The sequence below is a fragment of the Centropristis striata genome, chromosome 15 (assembly GCF_030273125.1).
Source record: "Centropristis striata isolate RG_2023a ecotype Rhode Island chromosome 15, C.striata_1.0, whole genome shotgun sequence".
In the NCBI taxonomy this organism is placed as follows: domain Eukaryota; kingdom Metazoa; phylum Chordata; class Actinopteri; order Perciformes; family Serranidae; genus Centropristis; species Centropristis striata.
Window position 1 is genome coordinate 26,522,114 of NC_081531.1, and position 27,589 is coordinate 26,549,702.

Consider the following 27,589-nt stretch of genomic DNA (forward strand, 5'->3'; position numbering starts at 1 on the left):
CATTATCTCTAGTTTAGGCCAGTGTGATCCTTTTTAAAATACACAAATGTTAAAGCATTACTTACATCATATCATATTTTACATTATTGAATGCTGATTCAGTATTCAGTATACTGCCCTACAAAGTCTAACTGCAGTAAGTACATTTTTGGTCTAAATTGAGTTATAGCTAAAAATGAACTCCTTGATGTCTGTTTTATCTTGTGACAAAGTTTTAGATTTCAAATTAGCTTTATTCCATAGAAATAATTATATAAAACCACAAAATCCAACTCAAAACCAAGCAGTAATTGCACTTACCACAGTCTGCTTTGGATATATACTCATTTAAACATAAAATAATAAAAAATTATACAATTATAAATTATTATCTAGATAGTGATGAAGTAAAAAAGTGAGATAAATTATATTAAGACTAAAATATAACATTTCTTTACAACATTAAGTCTAAAATACACAAATCTTTGAATAGAGTTGTTAAACATTTAAATACATTTATAACAAAATCAATTTGAAAATGTTTATTCACTGAAAACTAAATATAAAAGCTGAAAGAAGACAACAACATGTAGTTACTGCACTCTGTTTATCATTACTATTAGATCATTTTACAGCAAAACCAGAGTGCAGTAACTACATTTTTGGGGTCAAAGGTCAAATAAATCATGATTTTTGGGCATAAAAATCACATCATCAATACATGTAGAAATAAGTGTCATATCACCTACCTACATGTAACCAATTTGGCTGGCCAGTTAAAAAATGTTAAAAAACTTTAAAGCACTTTTTCTCAGTTTTACCTTTTTTTTGCAGTTAGACTTTGTAGGGCAGTATATATCTAGCTGTTCTGCATACTTTGAGCTACAGAAACCATTTAAATATCAAAAATGTTGACCTCTTTTAGGACATTTCTGCTTTTTTTCAGCTTTTTTTCTCCTATTTATACTTCTATATAGTATTTCGGCATACCCAACTATGCTTTGTGACTTATTTCAGCATTCACATGCATTTTCTTCAGAAAAAATATTTTCCTAGTTACATAGGACTATAATACATTTCATGATGTATATTTGTCAAATATGACATGTATCTAGTTTAACTGTTATTTGTACTGGTGCTACAGAGCCTGTACACAAAAACCTGTTCAACCCTCTGTGATGCAATCACAGTGGTGATGCAATCACTGGTCCATGAGGCAGAGGTTTCAACTTGCATTATGTGTTCAGGACACCTTCATGCAGATCCAGCTTGTCTTCTTGCTGTTATTGTTTTTGCAATTACTTTGTTTCCTTCTGTGTTATTAAGGATTTAAGGGAATTCTTTAATTTCTTTGAAATTTCACAGAAGAGCCAAGAGTGCAGGACAAACAGACTTAAGAACTGCTTTGTCCCTCATGCCATCAGGCTGTACAACTCCTCACTTGGGGGGAGGAGAGAGTGACTCACTGCACAATAATCAGCTAGACACTCATCTTCTTCCTTTTCTTGTGCAATAACCGTGCAATATTTTATTTAACTGCTGATTTAAATCTTCTTATTTGGTCATTTATCCACCGTACAAACCACAATGCCATACATTCCTCTATATTTATTTATCTATATCCATCCTCCATACAGCTCTCTACATTTATTTATCTGATCTTTTTTCACTTATTTACTTTAATAGTGTTTTGATTTGTTTACAGTCGGGTGTTTATCTTAATTGCATTTGTATTTTGTATGCGACTGGAACTTCAATTTCCTTGAGGGAGTCACCCCAAAGGGAGCAACAAAGTGCAGTCCAAGTCTATTACTGCAAGTAGTTTGCTTTTTAAATAGATTTCCCCCCTACAAAATTGGTTTTAAATGTAATGCAGCTTAACCCTCTGGAGTCTCCAAAAGCACCAAAGCATGACTTCTTCATGACATCCAGACTAGAAAACAAAGCAGCGTGGAGCCCTACTGTAAATTTACCTCTAAAGTTCTGGCTGTAAACTCCATGAGGCCAGTTTCAGTTTGATGATGAAATACCAAGTAAAACTGGAGACAAGGTCAAATATATTTTGTATAAAATGATAGAACTGGATGTAACCCTCTTTTATGCTATATTTGCAACCTTTTTTCACATTTGCAACATTAAAATTCTTTATTGAGCATGATGGTGTTTGGAAAGTTAAAAAAAAAAGATCCAAAATCACATTTTATGTTGGACTGAAGAACTAAAAAAGACACAAAATGACCAAAAAGATACAAAATTACCAAAATTGTGACGCTAAACACACAAGACACAAATAAAATAGAGTCACACGAGAGTAAAAAGCAGAGTTGGATGGCAGGATCACACACAATCATGTCACATTAATGTATGTTTTTCTTTGTTTCTTTTTGGTTCAAAATATTGACACAGAAAGTCAGAATTAAAAAATAAATGATTATTAGGTCATATGTGTGAGGTTGTGCTGAAAAAAAAATACACCAACATGGCATTTAAACATTTTTAAGTGGTGTATACAGCCAGGATGAAAAGGATTCAAATGGACAAAATAGCCCAAGACTCCATAGAATCAAACATTTTTTTATCAACACGTTTTTGCTAGTTTCTACAGTCTATGGTTTCTCCACACCTATTACAGATGTTACCAGTGCGCAAGTCAGGAGCTGTGCTTTATTATGAAAGCGTAGCAACATACAGCATTTATAAATGTTATCTTCACCTAAAGTGATTCAATATACATTTTATTCGGTACATTTCAACGAAGCATTAATTTGCTCAGGCATTACCGGCATGTTTCATCAGTTATCTACTATTCTCGACGTGGAGTGTATCCAGAAGTCTTCAACGTCACTCACCATACGTGGACCAATCAGGGAGCAGTGCGTGAGGAGGTGGGCGGCCTCTGGTTGGAGGATCAGCTCCGTGCCGGTGGTTGCAGCAGGCGGCAGCACCTGGAGTTAGGACCGGAGGCAGAACGGGCATCCTTTCAAAACAAGAGCACAGAACATGTCTCGCTTGTACCAAGGTAAGGATAGTTTGGGATTTTCATTAGTTTTATTTTTAATTTTGCTGTCAATTTTTGTTTTGAAATTCAGTTAGTTGTTGTTGTTGTTTTTTTGTCTCTGAGCAGGTTTATTGATAACATTTTTTTAAAACTTATTTTTTATTAAAGTTTTCTTGAACAGTTACAGTGGGTAGGTGTAACACATATATATAAGTCAACCTTGCAATTAATCAACATGTCCTTGTAGTCCAATAGTAGAAGTGGTGGCGTCCTCTTCCTGTCTTCTGTAATTTGTCCATAGTCTTGTGATTGACTTTTTACTTGCTGATAACAAGATTTTAATTAGATACTGATCCTGTTTTGTTTTTTACAACATCACCTGTCAAATGTCCCAAGTACAGTACCTTACAAGATTTGGGTATCTCGTATCCTGTAATTTTTTTTTAAGGTCTGCCATATTTCCTTCCAATATCTTTTTATCCTTTCGCAAGACCAAAATATATGTGAATGATCTACATCCATGTGTCTACATGATCTACAGCATGGCTGCTGGATTGATACAACTGCCCTTCTGATTTTAGGAGTAATGAAATACTGGATCAAATTTTTCAGTTAAACTCTCTCCAGGTGAAATTCAGCTAGTTTTGATGTGTTTTTAGAGTGAGTTTGCTAGTTTTAATTAGTTTCTATTTTTTGGAATATGCTCATTTTTAGTTTAGTCTATTAGTTTTAGTGTTTTTGTAAAGGGGTATTTGTTGGGTGCGGGATTCAATAAGGTCACAATAAATGTTGCCTTTATTTCCTTTGTCTTATCCATATTAGTCCCAATAAGTTTAATAAATCATAAAACCAGATAGATGAAATAGATTTCATATCAACCAAAAAGGTTTACGTATGTAGTTTTGTAACCACAAAATACAGTTTCAGTACTTCTCACACTACCATACCATAATAAGGTTTGGCATGCTTATATAACATTCACAAATTACTCTACCACTACCTAAGACTGTCTCTTTGAATTTGTCAGTATTTGATAGGTCAATTGCCCTTTGGAACAGTCTTCCAGGCGATGTTCGTGAAACTAAGGGAAAAGCTGGTTTTAAAAAAAGATTAGGAATGTATTTGATGTCAACACCTTAATTATATCATCAAATTTATTTGAGTGTGGTTGGGCTATGTGATACAAGACTGTATAATCCTTTCTTTTTATTTTTTTTATTTTTTTCATTTTTATATATTTTTATGATGACTTGAGTTTTTTAATGCCTGTGGTACTCTATTAACAATTATTGTCTGCCCCCAGGAAGACTAGCTGTCATCTTGACGTCAGCTAATGGGGATCCTTTTATATAAAAAAAATAAAAAGAATAAAGGATGAACTGTGATCTGTGACCATGGACTGATTTGATTTAATTTGGCGTATTTTTTTCTTTTTGTTGTTGTTTGTTTTGTACTGTTTTTGTTTGTTTGTTTTTTCTATTCCCTTATTTCCTTGATTGTCCGTTACATTACTAAAATTTTACAAAATAAATAAAAAGATAATTGGAAAATAAAAATAAAACACCTATTAGAGTGTGTATGAATCCCTAGCCGGAAACAGTTTGTGTGTTGCTGTTAACTTGACATGTATTTCCTCTAGCGGCTCTGTGGGTCCAATGAGAGGACGCCGCGTTCTCGGCCCGACTGCTAATAGCAAACCCGGTAATATGGGGAACTGAAAACCACCAAGTGTAAGTATAAAGAGGCTCTAGATCAAGGCAGTGCCAGGAAAACTAACCCGAAAGCCCGTCCGGAGAAGCACTGCCATCACTTGCATTAGAGCCGGCTGAGGAAAGGTGAGTTAATGTACAGGACAGTCATGCTTTACAGTGATGCTTGGTACACAGAGAGCTAGCTAACACTAACTGTCAACTTATGTCACAGCCATTTCCTTCATGGCAATAGTACTATCTTTTTATTTGGAAACATCCAAAAATGTAACCAGATAACCCTGGTGTTTATTTGGGCCATTGCCCAGTTGCTGTTTAATGGCTAACGGTGTACCGCTGAACAGTAAGTATACCAGCTTGGCTACATGGCTAATGCACAGCAGCAACTTTACCTATAGACACTTCATCAGAGACACAGTTTAAAGTGTTAATTTGCTCTATTAAAACTCTTACTTTCCTCTGACTGCAGAGTGCTTTCCTGTAGATAGTGAAGCTTTAGCTCACATCAAACATGACCATGATATTAATGCCACGTGTTTGACCTGTACAGCTCTATTAGTGGGATCAGGTGTATTCATTGCTCTGCATATCCTTGTCTTTGTGCTGGGAGAAAAGGTTCACAGAAACAGCTGGGTTTGCTTTTCAAGAGGGAGATCATGTTGCTCAGATCCTTTGGGTTGCACCTGCTCCCAGGTAATGAATGAAAAGGGCAACAAAGGTGTTGTGTCCTCACTGGTTTCCACACTAACTCATGTGTGCAGATGTGTTCTGCTTCAGTTAGCAGATTCGTCACATATTAAATAAACATATACGGTCATGGAAAAAATGATTAGACCACCCTTGTTTTCTCATTGTTTTCTTGTTCATTTAATGGCTGGTACAACTAAAGGTATATTTGTTTGGACAAATATAATGATAACAACAAAAATAGCTGATAGGAGTTTAATTTAAGAGCTGATATCTAGACATTTAACATGGTTTTCTTGATAATGATTTTGGTTATAATCAATAAAAACATGGAAAATGTCTAGATATCAGCTCTTCAATTTAATTTTTACGAGCTATTTTTGTTATTATTATATTTGTCCAAACAAATGTACATTTAGTTGTACCAGGCATTAAAAATGAACAAGAAATTAAAGAAAACAAGGTGGTCTAATCATTTTTTCCATGACTTTAGAGGTGATGGTTCATGAACAATTAAATTGTGTCATAGTGAATTCTAATCCAGCTCTAACCGATCTTGCATACATTATATTTTAATGCTTTCTTTTTATGTATAGGTGGCTGTGATGTAGTGTTCACTTATACAACAATATTATCCACAGTAGATGGAGATGCGACCTGGAAATCGCCAGTTAAATGTTTATTAAATATGTGAGGAATCTGCTAACTGAGGCAGAACACAACTGCACAGACGAGTATGGCAACCAGTTAGTGTTGAAACCAGTAAGGATATAAGACCGGCAGCAACACTGGACAATGAGCTTCTCTAGAGGGAAGGTGTATGTACAAAGGTGGGTGGGGGTGTGTGGAATGAGGTCCAGACTTGAAGTTTATACACCCTTGGATAGGGCTGGGCGATATATCTATATAAAAATATATTGATATATTTTTAAATGTGATATGGAATTAGACCATATCGCATATATCCATATAGTTCAACTTTTTTTCTTTATATATAGACGCTGCCGTTACTAGGGTTTGTAATATTTAGTTATTTTGTAATGTTCATTATTCTTTTCTCATATAAATATATTTCTTTCATAAAAAGATTGGCCTATTTTAATTCATAGGCTTTATTTCATAAGATATTTTTTTATTTAAATGTGCACTTTATGGAGCTTTGATTTTTTTTTTTTTTTTTTTAAAAAGGGTTTTCCTGTTGTTATACAGTATTTATGTTCACTTAAATAAATGGTTTCATTACATGTGACATGTCATATTTGGCTTTAACTTTAACGGAACATTTGCTCTCACTTTGCCATAAAAATATCAGGATATATATCGTATATCGATATTCAGCCTAAATATATCGGGATATGACTTTTGGTCCATATCGCCCAGCCGTAGCCTTGGAGAATATGGACAAGGTTAGGACCTGTAGAAATCCATTTAGTTATCATAGGGATGGCTAATATTGGAAATCGGGAAATACTGATTCAAATAGCTGGATCTGAAATCAGTGCTGAAATTTTTTTTATAATGCAAAAAATTTGTTACATTTTGTTTCATAATGTTATGAAAGAAGTGTTTAAATCAAGTCAGATGTTGCCTTAAAAATAATAGAATGAGCCCAGTGACTTCCATTATTGATAATTTTATTTTTGAAAAATTATACGAAATGAAACTGTTATTTCTTTACATTTTAATGTTTCATTTTTCAATAGTGTGTTTGTATTCTTGAATTGAAAAAAAAACTTGTAGCTTATTTCTGGCATTACATTTTTTTTTTTTTTTTTTTTTAACATTTTAGTCAACTAAAAAGTGCATCATAGCTTATGAAAGTTATAAAACTCGAAGGTTTGCCAACTTCAAGTCTAGTTGAGTTTCTCTCTCTATGCTAGCTTTTGACAGTAAAAAATAAAAATTGATAGGATAAAAAGTGATGATATTGTTGCAAATATTAAGGACACAATTCTCCATTGTCAGCTGTCAGCTGTCCACTGTTGTTTTTTTGACCGCATTCACATTTCTTCTTTTGATTCAAAATGTCCTGAGATATTTCTTGTCTTTTCCAGCCTCTCATAGGCACTTGGCTGCTCACTGAATTCTGACAAAATCATATTAATAAATGCTCATAATGACCCATTAGTAATGTTGGTAGGCTAATTTAGACTTAATAGGTGGTTTATTTCATTGTGAGGTCCAATATAAGGTTTGTAGCTCCATTCCAACATTCTTTCTCTGTTTTCGTAGACAATGGCTCTTCTATAAGTAAAGGTTGCCGACCCCTGGATAGTGCAATGTCAAAGTCCCAGGAGGCACAGTGTTTGATAAAGTTAAAGTACTGTGCGTCCAAATAGACTTCTGGATTCAGTAGTGTGGAGCTGCAGAGATGTCTTTAGACAGCTTGTATTCTACTGGCTGAATAAAAAAAAAAAGTTTGATGCAAATCCTTCCAGGAAAAAAAGAATACACCTTCATCATTTCAATAGATTATTCAGTTTAAATGAGAATAATAAAGCAAAAATGATCATTCCCCAGAATATCATGAATCGTACCGCAGTTTCAATTATCAGTCAAAATAATCACAATCACACAATTTTTTTTACAAATCATTCAGCTCTACTTCCACTCATTGAGGAATAAAGATTATTAATTAAACACTGAAAAGATTGAATGGCTGTATTCCTAGTAAATTATATAAATGTTTCATTTGTTTGTCTTTACAGCTCAAAATGGGGGGGAAGAGGCTGGCGCTGGTTGCTCTCTTTTGCCTCGTTCTGGCAATCTTGCCTTCTCAAACAGGTAATGATCCATAAACATATGCATATCAGCATATATCTAATATGAAGTCCTGGTTGTAGTAGCATCGCTACCAAACTAACCAAAAGTTCCTCTCCTCACGTTGTGCTGTATTTCTTTTCTTTCATCTGTCTCCTTGTCCTGTCCACCTCTGTCGTATTGTATGTGTGTTTTAAGTATATGTTTGGACGGGTTGATGGCTAATCTCGTTGTACTAGTAGTTGTTACTCTGTGCAGTGACAATAAAGGAAAATCTGACTCTGACTCTCACTCTGAAAAGAGAGAGAACTGCTTAATAGACCTGTCACAATAATTACAATATAGACATTGAGCTCAGCAAAACTTATTGGAGGCCATGTCCATATATCAAACTATATTGCAGGGTTCTGTTTACATGTGTGTATGCTGCCCTACAAAGTCTAACTGCAGTAACTACGTAAAGGGTAAAACTGAGAAAAACTGCTTTTACGTTTTTTAACATGTTTTAACTGGCCAGCCAAATGGGTTATAGATAGGTAAGTGATATGACACTTATTTCTACATGTATTGATGATGTCATTTTTATGCTAAAAAATCTGATTAATGATGATTTAGTTAACCTTTGACTCCAAAAATGTAGTTACTGCATTGCTGTAAAAAGTTCTAATAGTAATGATAAACAGAGTGCAGTAACTATAATGTTGTTGTCTTCTTTCAGCTTTTATATTTTGTTCTCAGTGATAAAAAATTTCAAATTGATTTTGAAAAAAATTGCATTTTAGACTTATTATAAAGAAATGTTATATTTTAGTCTTAATATAATGTTATCTCACTTTTTTACTTCATCACTATCTAGATAATAATTTGCCTTTCAAATAAACTTATAATTTCTATTATTTTTATGTTTAAATTAGTATATATATCCAAAGCAGACCATGGTAAGTGCAATTACTGCTTGGTTTTGAGTTGGATTTTGTGGTTTTTATATAATTATTTCTCTGAAATAAAGCTAAATTGAAATCTAAAACTTTGTCACAAGATAAAACCGACATCAAGGAGTTCATTTTTAGTTATAACTCAATTTTGACAAAATGTAGTTACTGCAGTTAGGCTTGGTAGGGCAGTATGGTTTCATAAGAATATGCCACCATCATAATGCCATTATTTTAGCAGGCTTTTCCTTACCTTGCAGATCACAAATCCATTTTGTCAGGCCCCAAGTCATGCATTTGAGTCAAACGATATGAGATTGTGACCAACCAGCACCCTGTGAGGAGCTATTGGCATGGTTTATATGTGTGTTATATCAGAATTGGAGACAATTTCTTCATTAAAAGAAGAGCAGAGAACAGCACTGAAGGCTTTTGCTCTACCAGAGTAGTCTCAGCACGAGTGTTGTATTATCTAATCAGTAGTATTTAATGGTCTTAAATTGACAATATCTTATCACAATTATTTCCTGAGCAATATATTGTACATTTGTAATCACAAGAGCCCCACTGGTAAAGACAGACTGACTTTCTGCAGCATAGTTTTACAATTCTACCACAGTAATGAGTATATACAGCTATTAATTATTTTATTTATTTATTGGATCTCCATTAGCACCAGCACATTAGCATAGCTATTCTTCCTGGAGTCCAAACATAAAATGAAATTGTCCATTCTCCGAGATTATCAACATAACAACAACAACAACCATCTATACAGTCACAACACATATACAATCAGACGTTGACAAACATGTATCATAAGACATGACGCAACACTTGTACGGTACAATTAAGAGCATAACATACAAACAGATACCAAAAAAATAAATAAAAGATTAGTAAAGGAAAAAAAGTGGTCTCACAGGATAGAAAGATTGTTTATACAAACACCCATACAGTTTAGCTTCTGTAGCTGCAACATTAAAAGAAACTGTTTAAGCAAAAATGTATAGATCTCTTTGGAATCTATTAATACAATATAAAGTGGCAAGGAGTTGGCTCTGAACAGGACAGATTTCTTTAACACAAAGTAAACCTCCCCCAGTAGCATGTCTTGTCAGATAATTATGTCGACTTCGTGAGAAAAGACAATCCAAAAAGTTTGGAGACTTATTTACAATAATATATATTATTGATCAGTGGTTGGAAAAAGATAAGCTAGGTTGATAATGAAACTCTTGTAAGCCTCAGTCTTTGTTGTAACCTGTCTGCCTTACCAGTTTTCTATAACACACTCTTTGTGTTTGCAGTGACTGTAGCTGTCATGTCAGTTGACCTCGGTAGTGAGTGGATGAAGATGGCAATTGTGAAACCTGGTGTGCCAATGGAAATTGTCCTCAACAAGTAAGTATAACTGAGTGTTTGTCATGATCATGGAACAATGAATGTACAGGACTTGCTTACCCATACCAAGTTCCCCAAGAAGTTGCGTGTCTCATGCCTACATTATGATAGATCCAAAGAGAGAATAGGGACAAAAAAAGGAGACGGTACCCCCAAATCGCTTTTCAATTCATACTTGTTCCAACTTGATTTTTGGCACCAGTGACAGCTCTACCAGACAATGCATGGGGAATGTATATAGGAGAATTTGTGAGAACTCGAACAGGTTTCAAAACCGTCACTGTCTGTCCCTCGATATGTTTTTGATCTCAGTTCACTGAGTGTCAATGGGGCAGTTTGTCTGAGGTGCTGTTATTTCAGGCTCAGGTCAGTTTGATTCCTCTCCACTCTGGCTCAGAAGATTCCTTACAATACACAATACAAAAGCATTTTTACCAAGCTTTAAGGGATGTTGAATATTTAATTTGTCTGAAAGATTTGGAACATTTTAAAGTTCTAATTGATTTTCTAACTTAAACTATGAAAGAGTAGATTGCTTTTAAAATCCATGTAAGACTATACAAATGTGTAATGTGTGTGTTTGAATAGGGGAAAAACAACATTGAATATTTCGGAAACTATGAAAGTTATAAATGAGAAATGTAAGAACATATGATATGATGTTCATTCTGTATATTTATCAGCTTATGGCTGGGAGCTGTCTATTACAAACCTCCATAATGTGAATGCAATCGCACATTGGTGGATCTACGCTTGACTTGGTATATTTACATTTATTGAAATGAGATGGAACGGTGGAAAGGCAAGACTATTATGTAGAGCCAACAGAAATGTTGAGCTCTCATAATAGGATGGTCTGTACAATTATTATAGGGGTAATACTGTATAGTATGTATACCAAGTGCAGTAGATTGAGCTATTGTATGTATATTATAGTATGTACAGCATGTGTAGTGTAGTACTGTGCATACAGTTTAGTATGTATAATATATCCAGTATATATCTGTATGTGCAGAATGTGTAGTATAATACTGGTGTGTGTTTTAGATGGTTTAATATTTGTAGTACAGTACTGAATATATTGTATAGTGTGAAGTATGTATAGCATGTGTAAAATAATACTGTATGTTAGGGCTGCACGATTATGGCCAAAATGATAATCCCGATTATTTTGATCAATATTGTAATCACGATTATTAATCACAATTATTCATCGTGTTAGGGAAAACATCTGTATTTTTATTGCACTACTTGTAAACAAACATTAGGAACAGTTTTTAGTGTCTGGTGCTTGTTGTAAACAAACAGAGATCGCTAAGTGAACACCTCCTGCAGCAGCAGCACATACACACTGTACTGCTACAGAGCTAACTGTTAGCCTGTTAGCAATTTTCAGACTGGAAGCTAAGGGGTTAACATACCCTCCGGCTCTGCAGCTGGGAAAGACTGCTGCAGGAGGACTGTGCCGCTTCCACCCGTTCTTACTCTACTTAACGAGCCGCTGGCCATTAACAGCAAAAACGAGTCTCAAAGTCTCCAATAACACCAGGAAAAGTCACAGGATTTGTCGCCAGCCACTTTGTTGAAAAATAGTCGCTAAGGGGGTCTGAAAGTCGCTAAATATAGCAACAAAATTGCTAAGTAGGCAACACTGCTTCGCCGGCTTTAAAAATGGCACGTCTTGTTGTCAAATTAGGGGCGTTTCGGCGGGTGAGACCCGCCTTATTCTGGGTATTGGACTGTAGTGGAAACACCCTTAATGCTACAGTCCACGTAGTGACGCTCGTTATTTATTTATTTATTTATTTATTTATTTATATTTATAGAGGCAGCTACATGAAACCTTATCTTTGCGTTCGCCCCCTGGTGGTTGGTGGACTACTGGTGTAGAAAGTGTTTGATTAGATATGCAGGAGAGCCGCATTTTAAAATGGAAATATCGCCGATGATCAGGTTAATTTAATCGTGGTAGCTAAAATCATGATCACGATTAAAATTTGATTAACTGTGCAGCCCTACTGTATGTATAGTTTAAGCATAGTAGTATGTAGAGACAGAGGTCCCAAAAGAGCTTTAGAGCAATCAGTAATGAAACTGTGCATGTGTCAGCATTGGGTACCACTCACATTGAACCGCTACTGGTACAGGTACCTGGATCTCAGTGTCAGTACTGGCAGTACTTAAATTTAAGCTTTATCTATAAAGAGTAAAAAATTTGAAAATGTCAGCAAATGTAAAATATCTTTTTCAGATTTTTTATCAAGCTACTCTATTTAAAAAAAGGTTTTAATGGGAAGTAATTATATATATTTTTGGGCAGTAGAATAACAAAGGTGTCAATGTTTCCAGCATTCAGACCATTAACAATATTGGTCTGAATGCTGGATTACATAACATTATATTTCCCATTTGAACACTGTCTGTTGTTTTTTCTTCAGGGAGTCAAGGCGGAAGACACCCATAGCTGTATGTCTGAAGGAAAATGAGAGACTTCTGGGAGACAGTGCACTAGGAGTGGTATGGTTTCTTCTAAAATGTCTTGCATTAAGTTTCTTAGAATATCAACCTAATCTGATGAATATTGTTGGGACTGTATAGTTTAAGAATGTAATTTACCTCAAAAATGATATTGCCATTTTCCTTGTATGCTATTAATAGTCATATTGAATACATTTCAGTCGGTGAAGAACCCCAAAACTGTTTATAGACACCTCCAAAGTCTTCTGGGCAAAAAGCACAATAACCTCCAGGTGGCGCTGTACCAGAAACGTTTCCCTGAGCACCAGCTGGAGGAGGACCCAGTCAGAGGCACGGCTTACTTTAAAAACTCTGAGTGAGTCTCTTCATTTCCCCTTGCTTTGTTCGTTCAATTCCCTATCATACAATAATGCTCCATGAATTAATTTGTCTGTTTATTTATAAATGTATTTGCGATATGCTGTATCAGGCTGTTTCCTGATTATCAGCCTTGTTATAATTTGAACCACTGAAAATACTTTTCTCACCACTAATCATCACAGATATTTTGTAATAACTTGACTGATGAGGTACTGAAGCTACCTTCAGGGATACTATAGCAGTTGTTATGGAGAGTTCAATACAAGAGGACCACCTAAAGCATGATCAATAGATTTTTTTTTTCCATGTATATCTTTATTGGGTTGTCAAGACATAATGCATATTTCAATCAGTAAGGATACATTTCACCCATTTTTTCCCCCTTTTCTTTTACCCCGAACTAGAGAGTCTCATTCACATAAAATAAGCAAAAAACAATAAATAGTAATGATAATGAGCAAACACAACTCTCTCTCCCTCAAATAAAAAAGGAGGGGTGAATAGTAGCCAAGTAAACAAATCAAAAAATACAATTTAAAAAAATAAAATAAAAACGGTAATTTAGAGGAGGGATCCAGAATGCTTGGGGGGGAAAATAAATAAAAATTAGCTATAACCATTTGTATATGTTGTGCCAAGAGTTTGACCACCAAATCAACATACCAAAAACAATTACTGGCCATTTAAAAGTTATATCAACTTATGTTAATTAGAACCATCTGTCTTAATCATCTATGATGAAATGGACTCTATTAGGGAAAGAATGGGATTCCAAGTTTTATAAAATTTGTCGGAGCACCTCCTAATACTGTACTTGATTTTTTTGTAGAAATGATGATCAATAGTATAGATTTTTTTTTAAAGAAACACAACACTGTCATGACTAGGGAATCTAATCTAGCTTCCTGTTTGTTTTTCTGCCAGAGAGATGCAGTACACCCCTGAGGAGCTCCTCGGGATGGTGCTCAATTATTCTTGTGGACTGGCTCAGGACTTTGCAGGTCGATAATGCTTGTGGAAAATTTTACATGACATATTTGAACATGACATGTTCAACATGCCGTATTAATTAGTTGTTTTTTTCCTCCTAATCTCTCCAACTCGCAGAACAACCAATCAAAGATGCAGTAATTACAGTCCCAGCCTTTTTCAACCAGGCAGAGCGCAGGGCAGTCCTGCAAGCTGCACAGATGGCCGGTCTAAAGGTTCTTCAGCTCATCAACGACAACACAGCCGTGGCCTTAAACTATGGAGTCTTCAGGAGGAAAGATATCGACAACGTAGTGAAGGTGCACATTCAGCATTAGTCTCTACACAGAAAGAATTTAGACTTTGTTTTTTTTTCTGTCAGCAAATCCCATGATCAGACCCAAGGTAACAGAATGTATCTTGGTAACCAATTCTGCCCTACAAAGTCTAACTGCAGTAACTAGGCAAAGGGTTAAACTGAGAAACTGCTTTAAAGTTTTTTAATGTGTTTTAACAGCCCAAATCGGTTATTGGTAGGTAAGTGATACAACACTTATTTCTACGGGTATTGATGATTTTTTATGCTCAAAAATCATGATGATTTATTTGACCTTTGACCCCAAAAATGTAGTTACTGCACTCTGGTTTTGCTGTAAAAGGTTCTAATAGTAATGTACAAACACTAACTAAGTGTAACTAAGTGTTTAAGAATTCTATTCAAAGATTTGTGTATTTTAGACTAATACACAGATATTAGATATTATAAAGTAATGTTATATTTTAGTCTAAATATAATTGTATCTCACTTTTTTTTACTTAATTACTATATAGATAATAATTTCCCTTTCAAATAAACTAAAATACAAGGCTACACTGTATCACAGTGTTATTTCTCTGAAATAAAGCAAAATTGAAATCTAAAGCTTTGACACAAGAAAAAACAGACATAAAGGAGTTCATTTTTAGTTATAACTCAATTTCGACCAAAAATGTAGTTACTGCAGTTAGACTTTGTAGGGCAGTATAGAACTCTGATGTGTTTTTGGCCAACAGTGAATCAGACTGTTCCTGTAGGTGACATGTTCCTTCATTATTATGAACACATACACTAGTTTATTTTGACTTAATCTTACATTCACAAACAATAGATGTTTGTGTAGCGTCATTGTAGTAAATATTTGTAAGCCAAATGTAAAGATTTACGTCTTTAGTAGGAGCCAAAGGCTTGAAGCTGAAAGCCACAGACGGAGTGAAGTAAAGACAGACATTGTTGAATTGAATCTTCATGAGATTTGTTGACAAAAAATCTAGAATATTGGCAGCTATTTCTTACAATTTGCCAGACAAGTATTTGATAAGAATCTTGCTCTGTCTACTGTTGTTCTCTTTCAGAATGTGATGTTTTATGATATGGGCTCGGGCAGCACAACTGCCACCATCGTCACTTATCAGACAGTCAAAACCAAGGAGGCTGGCACCCAGCCCCAGTTACAGATCCGTGGTGTCGGGTGAGTCAAAATGCCAAAGTCTTTCCCTCATGATGGCACAACTGCAACTAGAGCATGCAACTGAGTCTCTTTTCACCCGTTTGGGACAGTAAGCAGCCAAGATATTGCATACATTGTTGTGAACACGAGTCCCCAAGTCTCCACTGCATCAAGTAGTTTATCTGCCAGGTTGTCAGCTGCGTGCCTGGCACGTAATTGTCACATGGCTCACCAGTGTGAAAGCCGCCTAGCAGTCAGTCAGAACAGCCGCAAATGATAAAATTTGCATGTCAGGCTCTCCCATAAGCGAGCCTACGCTTCACGGGACATGCAAACAAGAAAACAACTTGCCACTTTGAGGCTTTTAAATCAAGCTTGAGTTTAAATGCAGTCCACATGCTTACATATTACATTGTTGTAAAAGTAGCATAATGGTTGAGACAGAGAGAGACAGCAATGTACAGTTGTGAAATAAAAAATGCCATTATGAAATAAATGGGGCCGGGACTTTAACGCGTTAATTAAGATGAATTAATTACACAAAAATGTACGCATTAAAAAAACTGACTCATTTTAATCACACTTATTTTTGCACCGCGGAACGTTTCTCACTGGATGAGTTTCAGGCGGACCGATTATACTGGAGCACCAACTAGCGTTGATGAGTTCAGACAACAACAAACCACAGTGAACATGAAGGAAGAAGCTGATGAGACTCTTTGGTTGGCCCCGTGGATGATGGGACATTTTGTTACAAAAAACCAACGGATGGAAGCGTCGATAAGAGCATGGTTGTGTTGCTATGCAACAAGGAATTCACATATCACTGCAGCACATCCAGCCTCAAGTATCACCTCAATGCAAAACATATAGCAGCTAGCGTGGACGCTAACGTAGTTGCTAGCCTGGACGTTAGCCCGACTCCGAGTACAAGGACCCACACCCAACCCACACTCCTATATTTCTAAAAATGCTATTGCTACACTTGATGGCAAAAATTGCACTGGTCTGTTGGACTTGAACAAAAAGTAACAATATTTTTGTTGCTTAAGCTTATGTATTCAGTCATTATTCAATGGTATACTAAAAATCCATGTGGAAAAAAATTACTTCTCACTGTTCTCAGGTCAAATATTTAAAATGTGATTCATTTCGATTAATTAATTACAAAGCCTCTAATTAATTCAATTTTTTTTTTTTTATCAAGTCCCGGCCCTAGAAATAAAATATCCAATACAATAAAAATGAAGTTCACTATAACCTCGGTTATTATAGAAATAACTGATGGAATAACATTTTAATCGATCATCGAGCATCATTATTATGAAATGTGATTGTCAATATAACATTTTATGATAACAATTAGAATGCTTATAAGTCATACTTTCTACATATTGTGAGTTTGACTTTATTACATATATTGATCTATTTGATAAGGTCTGTATTTATTATGGTGATGTGAGGACATGAAGATGAGTTTCAGTAACTAAAGGGAGAGTGGAAATAGAAAAGGGTGCATGAGTCATCAGGGCAGCTGAAAGATTTCACATTTCCTAACCGTGCTTCAGTTTTGCTGACATTGACATTTGCCTCCCTGCTCAGACCTGGAGGTTGCCGCCTGATTCATCCAAATGAAAGCTTACTACATTGAGTGTTGTGGTCAACAGCAGTCCAGCGTTTTATGTGCATCTGTAATTCAGACACATGCAAAATTGTCAATATGGAAATTTTAATTTGTGGGAGTTTAATTCTGGCTAAGTTTTAAGAGTTTAGTAATATAATATTATCTGAAGTAATGCATCACATATTCCAAGACATTTTGTAGCTTGTCTATATTCTGTTGTTGCGCCCCTAATCCTGTCTGAAACTCAGAAAACCAAAAGATTCATACGAAGAGCAGATGTATGAAGGAAGTGTAGGTAGTTGCCACAGCTGTGCTGTCTGACTGTGCAATGATGGTCTTGTTTTGTACACAGCAGATGTTAACATGTGTTGGGTGTATAGGCAAATACAAAACTAGATGCACAATATCCAGTATCACGAGGCAGCTTTAACTTAGTTCAGCTCACCTATTGTTTCCTGGCTTCACCCAGCTTAGTCTTATAAATCTGAAGTTAACAGTGATGCATATAGTGAAAATATATGCAATACAATCGCGGTGATGCTTGTCAGGCTCTGATCTTGAAGTCAGGAAACGGCAACAGGTGAGAAAGTTTCCATGGTGGTTTTGCCTTGAGTTTCGATTTGGGTTGTTAGCTGGCAGTTGTGGGCTGAGCACTTTTCAGTTTCACTCCCTGAATATCAATAGGCGGGTCCGCTGATGCTGGTCTGCTCTCTCTATTTGCTGCCGTTTGCAGTGGAAAGACAGGGGCGGGTTCAACTGTGGTACTTCCTGGTATTTGAATACATTTTACTGTGTTCAAATACCAGGTCACCATCTTGTAAACCTCCTCACTCACCATGTCTTACCAAACAAATCATTCATGGTTACCAAAAATACTGCATCTGTCTCAGATAATGCATGTTTGAGAACCTTTACTAATTTAGAAAAGCCTCATCCGCTCACTCTGCTGCTTTTATTCTTATTAAAATTGTGAAAGTGTGTATGTGTTGAGAACATTATGACTGGAGTATCTGTGGCCTATCCCCATGCTCAATTATATCCCATACGTTTTTCCAGCAAATAACAAACTAGAATACCATTTTGACATCAAGACCTTAAGGAACAGTAGACCAGACAACCTTGACGGGGGACTAACATCACACATAAATACCATTTGGCTCATTGAACCCACAACAGACTCTGCTTTCGAGTCATGTCCAATTCATACATTTCCAATAGATAAAAATAAGACTATTCCTATTTATTTGTTTTTGCGTATGTGTATTGTTTCTGATAACTATTACATATTTATTTACCTTTTGTCTACTATGATTTTGTATCTTTTATTAATTTTGTCAGCTAATTGAAACCACCAAAACCACATTTTAAAGGAGCAGTTCAGTCCTAAGACTAAGGTGTGATTCTCTTGTTCCGGCTCTAGGTTTGACCGTGGTTTGGGGGGCTTTGAAATGGACCTGCGACTCCGGGACCACCTGGCCAAACTGTTTAACGAGCAGAAGAAGTCCAAGAAAGATGTGAGGGAAAACCACAGGGCCATGGCCAAGCTCCTCAAAGAGGCTCAGAGGCTCAAGACGGTGCTTAGTGCAAATGTGGAATTCATGGCTCAGGTGAGTCCAGGAACATTAATCTTGCACATTTAAAGTTCTCAAAATTTAAGACTGATTTTAAATCTTAAATTCTTTGTTTTTAGGGTCTTATTATTAGTATTATTTTAAGTATTGCAGTGTCTGGTATTTCTGCTTAATCAGATTAGGGACACAGACTTCTGTCCAGGTCTTAATTTTTGTATGCAGTGCCATTGCAGTGAAAGCAAATGTTGCTGGTGTTTTTTTTTTTTAGGTGGAAGGTTTGATGGATGACATTGACTTCAAAGCAAAGGTGACGAGGACTGAGTTCGAAGAGCTCTGTGCTGATCTCTTTGAAAGAGTGCCTGGCCCAGTGCAGGATGCCCTCACCACCGCAGAGATGAAGCTGGTTAGTATTCTCATTACATGGCATTACATCTGTAGGTCATTGCAGATGCAGGATACAGAAAAGCTAGACTCAGGCCCCGTTTACACCAGGACGCTTGTTGGTAAAAATGACAAAATATTTTATGGGAAGTGCCTTTCGTTTAGACGGTGACGGCGTTTTTGGGGCTTAAAAACACAAAAAAATCTGAAACCACCCTCCAGAGTGTAAAACTGTAATCCGCTCCGCCGTAGCGTGTCCGTCTACACTGTCAAGACACAAAACTCTGCTCAGATCTGCTCACGTCACGTACGCGTTTACGTCACATACATGCTCCAGTACAGGGAAATAAACAAACATGTGGGATTATTTCCATGCGTTGGACCTTCAAGCTGCTTTGGGAGCTCTAATAAATTTACAGGAGTCTTTCCACCAAATGTACAGGATATGTACAGATAGTATTAGTGAACAGAGAAGGATCTGGAATTACCTCTATCACATTTTGAAAGTAAAGAAACAAGTAATAAGATGAAATATTAAAATAGGAGGTTAGGGAAATTTAAAAAACCAACAACCAATTAAAAAAAAAAAAAAAAAAAAAATGTAATGCTTTCAAAACAAATACTAACATTTTAAATAATTTCTGTATTTCACTAGTAGCCAACTGCAGGAGTGCTGGAACAGGAGGATATGTCGTTTGTTCTGGTTAAGAATCTAGCAGGTGCATTTTGAACCATTTGGAGTCAAGAAATGTAGGAATGAGTCATACACAGCAAATAACAGTTATCAAGCATGGACAATTTTTTCTAGGTCCCAAGAAATTGATGATAAATGAGATGTTGATCCCACCAAATTTTGTGCACATCAAAGGATTTTTATCCCGACTCCCGCATGTGTTTGGGTGCACTATGGGACCAGCTGTCCATTTTTAAAGGGGTCCCTTGACCTCTGACCTCAAGATGAAAATAGGTTCTGTGGGTATCCAAGAGTCTCCTCTTTACATACATTCACACTTGTATTTTGAGCAAACATCATGCATTTTCTTATTCAGTATAAATGTGTGGATTCAATTGGCCTCATTTATTCACTTGTGATGTTAGCCCCCCAAAGTAGCCATTTTATTGAAGTAAGGGCATTCAGGGGATGTAATGCTTTCCTTTGTAATGAAATCTCTTTTTGCTGATGAACAGTTTCTCGCCATCCAATTGCAGGTTACTTGCAGAAATCTCCTCTGATGTGAATATCTTGGATACTAGTAGTTAGTATTCTTATGTCCCCTTTAAAACAAACAAGTAATATTCTTTACGATATAATAAATCCCTCGTCCGTCACTGATCTGTGTTCCAGATCAAATAGGATTCCATGTAATTAAGAGGTGAAGTGACTAGGGAGCCTTGATTATACAAATAACGTGCAGTTAATATGTTCAAAACGCAGGCTTACAATAGGAACTGTATCTGTGTGATTTATTTCAGCTGTCTATGCAGATAACGCTTTACTTAACGCAACGCCAGATGGAGTTCCTTGTCTCACACAAGCTTATATCACAAGTTAATTCAAGACAGTTTAACTGACACACCAGCTCCTTGTTGAAGCTAGATATTGTAATTATACCTGCCTCATAGCCCTCTGAATCATAATAGTCTCTGCCAGTTAATTTACTTGATATTTGTATTTCCATTGTGAATCTGAGTTGTCATATATCTGCCGACAGGATGAAATTGAGCAGGTGATTTTAGTCGGTGGTGCCACCCGTGTTCCCAAGGTTCAGGAAGTGCTGCTCAAAGCTGTTGGCAAGTAAGTGTCAATCACACCTCTCACCCCAATCGACAACTCACAATTTGTCTTGATGTGTTACATTAAACCTTTGATGCACAACGTGGGTCTAAAGTGACCCGACTGAGTTTTTATATTTCATATCATTGCAATAAATTAATTTCATCATTGAGTATTCCAGGTTTTCCTCAATTAACTTGAGGAAAAAAATATTTTATAAAGTATGAAGGGAAAATTTAAATAATGATCCGTTGTAATAAAAAAAACAGGATATTTAAATAATACTTTGAATATTCAATCATTAAAAATATATTGATTTCAAAAGTTAGAGCAAAGAAACACACAGCCAGCATGAAATAACATGGGAAATGAATGTGGGTTATTTTTTACCCATGTTGTGCATTAGAAGGGGTGTCCATATGTTGTGCATCAAAGGGTTAATGCACATCTTTTGGACTCTTTTCATTGCACATAGTTTCTAGATGTCATATTGTGAACTTTGGTTTTGCATATTATTTCAAGTATTCTTTTTGATATTGTTATTGTAAGGCATTATTCTGTCCTATTTATTGCTAGAGAGGAGCTGGGGAAGAACATCAATGCGGACGAAGCAGCAGCCATGGGCGCCGTCTACCAGGCTGCAGCCCTGAGCAAGGCCTTCAAGGTCAAGCCCTTTCTGGTCCGAGATGCAGCCGTCTTCCCCATTCAGGTCAGTGCCGGTTACTGATGATGGCTTCGTGCTGCTGAGGAGTAACTGAAATAATATGACATTTCTAATCACTTTGCTCATGCAGTTCATGTTGCATTCATTGGTTGGGAACAAGGTTATTACAGTTAACTAATGAAATAACGAAAACTAGAATTGAAAAAAACATTTTCATTAACTGAAATAAAAATAAAAAACGACAGTTTAAAAAAAAAAAACGATAACTAACTGAAACTGTATTGTGTGGTTACAAAACTAACTTAAATTATAGTGAAAATGTCCTTAGTTTTCGTCTTTGTCATCTTTTTTCATACGTAAACCTTTTTGGTTGATATGTAATCTATTTAATCTATCTGATTTTCTGACTTAATACACTTATTGGGGCTGAGATGGATCAGACACAGGAAATAAAGGCAACATTTATTGTGAACTTATTCAATCAGGCACCCAACATATACCCCATTACAAAAAAACTAAAACTAATAAAAACTAAACTAAAACTAAGCATTATCTTAAAAATAAAAACTAATTAAAACTAGCAAACTCACTCTAAAAACGTAGTAAAACTAACTGAATTTGTAAACAAAAAAATCACAACGAAAGAAAAACTAATAAAAAATCCAAAACTATTATAACCCTGGTTGGGAACCAGTGGTCATTTGTTTTAACAACACTCTGCTGTGGAGGTGATGTGAGTCCAAAATATATATCTATATATATATATTTTGCATCCTTTATGGCCCCTTGTCTTTTTGAAAAGGACTACAACCCAAATATGATACAATGCATTGCTCTGTTACATAGTTAGACGTAAAGATAAATCTTGAATACTAGCCATGTTAACCCTTTGATGTGTCATGTCTAAAGTGACCCGACTAATTTTTTTATTCTATACCTTTGCAATAAATGAATTTCATCATTCAGTATTCCAAGTTTTCCTTAATAATAACTTGTTTTTGATCATCATACATCCTAATTTTTGGTTTTCATTTCTTACTTTTTTAATAAAAACCCTTTTTGTTTCACTATGCTTCTAATGCACAAGGTCATTTTTGACCCATGTGTGTAAACTTGATTTAATAATACAAAAACTATTTCTTAAAGTATGAAAGGAAAAGTGGATATAATGATCTGTTGTATTAAAAAAAAAAAAGATTAGCAAGAAATAACATGGGAAATGAATGCGGGTCATTTTTGACCCACGTTGTGCATTCGAAGGTGTTTGTATGTTGTGCATCAAAGGGTTAAGGAAACAACATGTTTCATTCGTTCAGGTGGAGTTCACCCGTGAGACGGAGGAGGAGGGGATCAAAACTCTGAAACACAACAAGCGTATCCTCTTCCAGAGGATGGCGCCCTACCCCCAGCGCAAAGTTATTACATTCAACCGATACAACAATGACTTTGATTTCTACATCAACTATGGTGACCTCAGCTTCTTAAGTCAAGATGACCTCAGGTTGGTTAGCCGCTCGATTTAGCTTCTTTTTTTTTTTGCACAGAAATTGCATCATTTGAGCAGTCTTAATGACATTCCTGAAAGGATGGGAATAAACAGCCAACTAGGAGGAACCAAAGTTTATATACATTTCTTTATATATATTATATTTATCATGGCATTTGATTTGACTTTGATGGCTTTCAATGAAATTCAAATGTCTGATCCATTCCAAGTCGTTGCTTTGACCCATCACTTTATTCCCTCATGATCTGTATGTATTTGAATGTAAACACTGTTCTCTCTCCCTGCTGCTTGTTGTTTTTGCAGTGTGTTTGGCTCTCTGAACCTGACCACAGTCAAGCTTTCTGGAGTAGGCAGCAGCTTTCAGAAGCACGGAGATGCAGAATCAAAAGGCATTAAAGCCCATTTCAACATGGATGAAAGTGGGGTGCTTCTGCTGGATCGGGTCAGTCACACTTTTTGACATTTTTAAGCTTTCTTACCAAACATTCACACAATTAAACCAGAACTGGTAGATCATTTTTTATTGGAAGCACACAATTATTGTAAGTTTGTCATACGAGAAGGTAAAAATTCTCAAACATACAATACATGTATGCTGAAAGCCGACCCGCCTTAACTGATCATTTATCAACAAGTGTTCTCCCATTTCACACATCTGAGCTTCAGGCTCAGACATGCACTGCACACTTGTCCCGGTCATGCAGCCATGATGTTGCATGCATTGTCGTGGACACGTGCAGCCACGTCCCATGTAGCTGTTTTGTTTCCGGTGCTTTGAACTAATCTGACACTGCGACCAGCCCACCTCAAGGTTATTAAAGTTAACGAAATAACGAAAACTAGAATTGAAAAAACATTTCATTGACATTAAACATTAACATTAAAAATAAAAACCAGAGTTTTTAAAATAACGATAACTAACTGAAACTGTATTGTGTGGTTACAAAACTAACTAAAATTATAGTGAAAATGTCCTTTTTTCATCTTTATCAACTTTTTCATACATAATCCAGTGTTTCTCTTCACCGCTGAGTGTGTGTATTCCTGCTTTGTGGGCTTCAGGGAGAAGCGCATTGAAATCACCGTAATGACACCATATTGGCTGTAAAGAGCAACTTCTCAGCTTTTGGAAAACATTTGAATTTTCCCGATAGCTCAAACCGTTTAGTTATTATGGTGAAAGTGTCGCCGGCGCAACACTCTAAACTTTGGATGTTGTGCTTTCACTCTGTGCAAGTGAAAGTCTTTAATTCAACCATGATATGAAATGTATTTATTTAGCTCCAACTAAATAGCTGCTGGTTAGTGAACATGCAGGAACACATGGTAAATATGTTTACTGAGACTGGGATGCCTACACTTCAACCAAAATTCAAAACATCCGGAACTGTAAGAGTTAATAACCTTATTGGGACTAAAATGGCAAATAAAGGCAAAATTTATCATGACCTCTTTGAATCTTGCACCCAACACATAGCCCATTACAAATAAACAAACACTAAAACTAATAAAACTAAAACTAAGCATTTTCAAAAAATAAAACTAGCAAACTCACTCTAAATACTAACTTAAACTAACTGAATTTGAAATTCACAACGAAATTAAAACTAAAACTAATGAAAAATCCAAAACTATTATAACCTTGGCCCACCTGCACTCCTCCCTGGCTGTCTCAAGCTGTGTGCACCGCAGTTGCCTAGAAAAAAATGTCAGCAACGCAAAATTCTTAGTTCACAACTAACTGCTGGACTGTGCTCACAATGCTACAGAGCTGTCAGGCTGACCAACAGCTAAAGTGCAACTCGCTAGTGTTTCAGCTAGTGTTGGGACAACGAAGCTTTGTGAAGCATTTGCTTTTTTTATGGAGCCCAAGAGATGGCGCTCTTTGTTTAACAAAAATGAAAAACAACTCGATTATCATTGCTGAAACCTTTTTTTTTTTTTTTTTTTTAAGCCAGGACCGCCATTTAGTGGGGTCAAAAAATAAAGCAAATGCTTCACGAAGCTTCATTGTCCCAACACTTGTTTCAGCTCTAAGGTACTACAAAAGCACGTATGGTTCATGTGTCGTCCCCTAATCTGTAAAAATTGTATGTCTGTATGCTTATTGGATTTTGGGTTAACAACTCTACTGAGAATCTCATTGTTAAAGCACAACGTTCTTTTACAGTCCAGATTTCAACTTTTTTTTTTTTAGTTGGTTGAATAATAGTCAGGTTTTCATTTTGCTGTTTTTATCCATCAGCTAATTTAATATTTTACTGTTGTAATCCACAGGTGGAGTCTGTGTTTGAAACTCTTGTGGAGGACAAAGAAGAGGAATCCACATTAACGAGTAAGTTTTACAAACATACATCTGTAACCTCAGCCTGGCAAACTCTGTTATTAGTGTTAGAAGAGTGGCACTTCATTGCTCCGACTGTTATTACTGATATTTTCCCGACCATGACATGATCCGTGCCCTTGGTTGAAATTGTGTACTAAAAGATGGTCCTGAATCAGTTATTCTCACTGCAACGTCACTCTCAGGGTTTTTCCACCGGAGGCGGTTCCCGGCTGGTGGCCAATTGCAAAAGGTTCTTTGGGGTTCCACCGCCAAAGAGCCGGCTCCCCGGTGGGAAAACGGGTTCCACAGCGGCACCAACTCTTTGCTGGTCTTGTCACTGGGCACCGGCTCCCAGTAGAAGAACCCTATTTGTGAACTAAACAAAATATTTGGAGCAATGGTTGCATTACACAAACAATCAGTAAACCGGTAGATGCATTTAAATCATAACTAATAGAGATGTGGTGTCTGGGTGGAGTGCCATTATGCTTGGCTGTTTCATTCATTTCAATTGTTTTGATAACAGTAATGGTGTAGTGGTTAGCTGTCGCCTCACAGCAAGAGGGTTGCAGGTTCGAATCCGGCATTGGATTCTCTTGTGTGAATGTTCTCCCCGTGTCAGCGTGGCAACAGCTGCTTCAGTGTCACTTAAAAAACATCCAACTTTACCTCCTTTCCATGTTTTTAAAGCCCTCTAATCCACTGTAATGCATCTACAGTATTCCTCCTTTACTTCCTATATATTTCCTGTTTCAGGGACAGAGCTATTACATCATCAGCAACAATTATTTAGGATTTGTTGTACCTTTTTTTTAGAACAAGCATACAGTACATTCACATTACTCCTTAATATGAACATGTAATCTGAATTGCCTTCTTACTTATTACTGCATTCTACAGCCTGTAATATAATGTATACTTCTATTATTACTGACTGACTGACTGAGCTAACAATATGCTGTCTTTCAGAACTTGGTAACACAATTTCCACCTTGTTTGGAGGAGGATCATCAGAACCTGCTCCAAATGTAACTGAACCTGTTCAGGTAATTATAGCTCACAGCAGTGTCCCAATAAGTTAGTCGGAGACACGGATATGTTTATTAATCAAAAACAGTAAGGAAGTGCCTGTACTTAGGGCTGGGCGATACATCAATATAAAAGATATATCAATATATTTTTCAATCTGATATGGAATTAGACCATATCGCATATATCGATATAGTTTTTGACAGTTTTTGTAGTTTTTTTCTTACTTTATATATAAATGCTGCCCTTATAAGGGTTTGTGATATTTAGTTATTTTTTAATGTTCGTAATTATTTTCTTATTTAATAATATTTATTGCGGAAAAAGATTGGCCTATTTTATTTCATAGGTTAACTTTATTTAAGATATTTTTTATTTAAATATGTACTTTATGGAGCTTTGAGTTTAAAAAAAGGTACTCCTGTTATACAGTATTTATGTTCACTTAAATAAACGGTTTTAATAAAGCTACTTGTGACATGTCATATTTGACTTTGTCTTTGACTGAACATTTGCTCTCACTTTGTGATAAAAATAACAGGATATATATCGTATATCGATATTCAGCCTAAATGTATTGGGATATGACTTTTGGTCCATATCGCCCAGCCCTACTTAAATCGAAAAAATGCTAATTCTTCATGCTCTGGCTTTTCTATAACAGTTTTAGAACTAAGTTTGTGGTTAGTCATGCATGGCCTGAGATCATAGCTTACATTGTTTACTGATTTATTTCTTTTTTGTGTCCAGGACGAGGAGGAATTGCCTCCAGAGTCTGGAAAGGACAGCAAGGACGAGGACAACAAGGACGAGGATGGTAAGGACAAGGCTGCCAATGAGAAGCAGGATGATTCAGAGAAAAGTGAAGGAGAAGGCAAAAGTCAGGAGAAGACGGGGGAGGCAGGAAGTAACGATGACGCCAAGGTAAGCTTTGTCACATATAATCTGTC

General features: G+C 36.1%; 1 protein-coding gene across 1 annotated transcript in view; it reads left to right on the top strand.

Annotated features, from left to right (window-relative positions):
* The first annotated feature begins 4,615 nt into the window (after nucleotides 1–4,615).
* The window catches only part of hyou1 (hypoxia up-regulated 1), a 31,540-nt gene continuing 8,566 nt past the window's right edge, over nucleotides 4,616–27,589 (top strand). Inside the window, exons 1-17 of the mRNA XM_059351215.1 lie at nucleotides 4,616–4,812; nucleotides 8,082–8,157; nucleotides 10,376–10,469; nucleotides 12,908–12,986; nucleotides 13,148–13,302; nucleotides 14,232–14,308; nucleotides 14,415–14,596; nucleotides 15,669–15,784; nucleotides 18,808–18,994; nucleotides 19,227–19,361; nucleotides 21,052–21,134; nucleotides 21,690–21,822; nucleotides 23,094–23,278; nucleotides 23,588–23,726; nucleotides 25,562–25,619; nucleotides 26,580–26,656; nucleotides 27,390–27,563. Coding sequence (XP_059207198.1) covers nucleotides 8,088–8,157; nucleotides 10,376–10,469; nucleotides 12,908–12,986; nucleotides 13,148–13,302; nucleotides 14,232–14,308; nucleotides 14,415–14,596; nucleotides 15,669–15,784; nucleotides 18,808–18,994; nucleotides 19,227–19,361; nucleotides 21,052–21,134; nucleotides 21,690–21,822; nucleotides 23,094–23,278; nucleotides 23,588–23,726; nucleotides 25,562–25,619; nucleotides 26,580–26,656; nucleotides 27,390–27,563 — 1,944 coding nt within the window. The 5' untranslated portion in view covers nucleotides 4,616–4,812; nucleotides 8,082–8,087. The remainder of the gene's footprint in view (nucleotides 4,813–8,081; nucleotides 8,158–10,375; nucleotides 10,470–12,907; nucleotides 12,987–13,147; nucleotides 13,303–14,231; nucleotides 14,309–14,414; nucleotides 14,597–15,668; nucleotides 15,785–18,807; nucleotides 18,995–19,226; nucleotides 19,362–21,051; nucleotides 21,135–21,689; nucleotides 21,823–23,093; nucleotides 23,279–23,587; nucleotides 23,727–25,561; nucleotides 25,620–26,579; nucleotides 26,657–27,389; nucleotides 27,564–27,589) is intronic.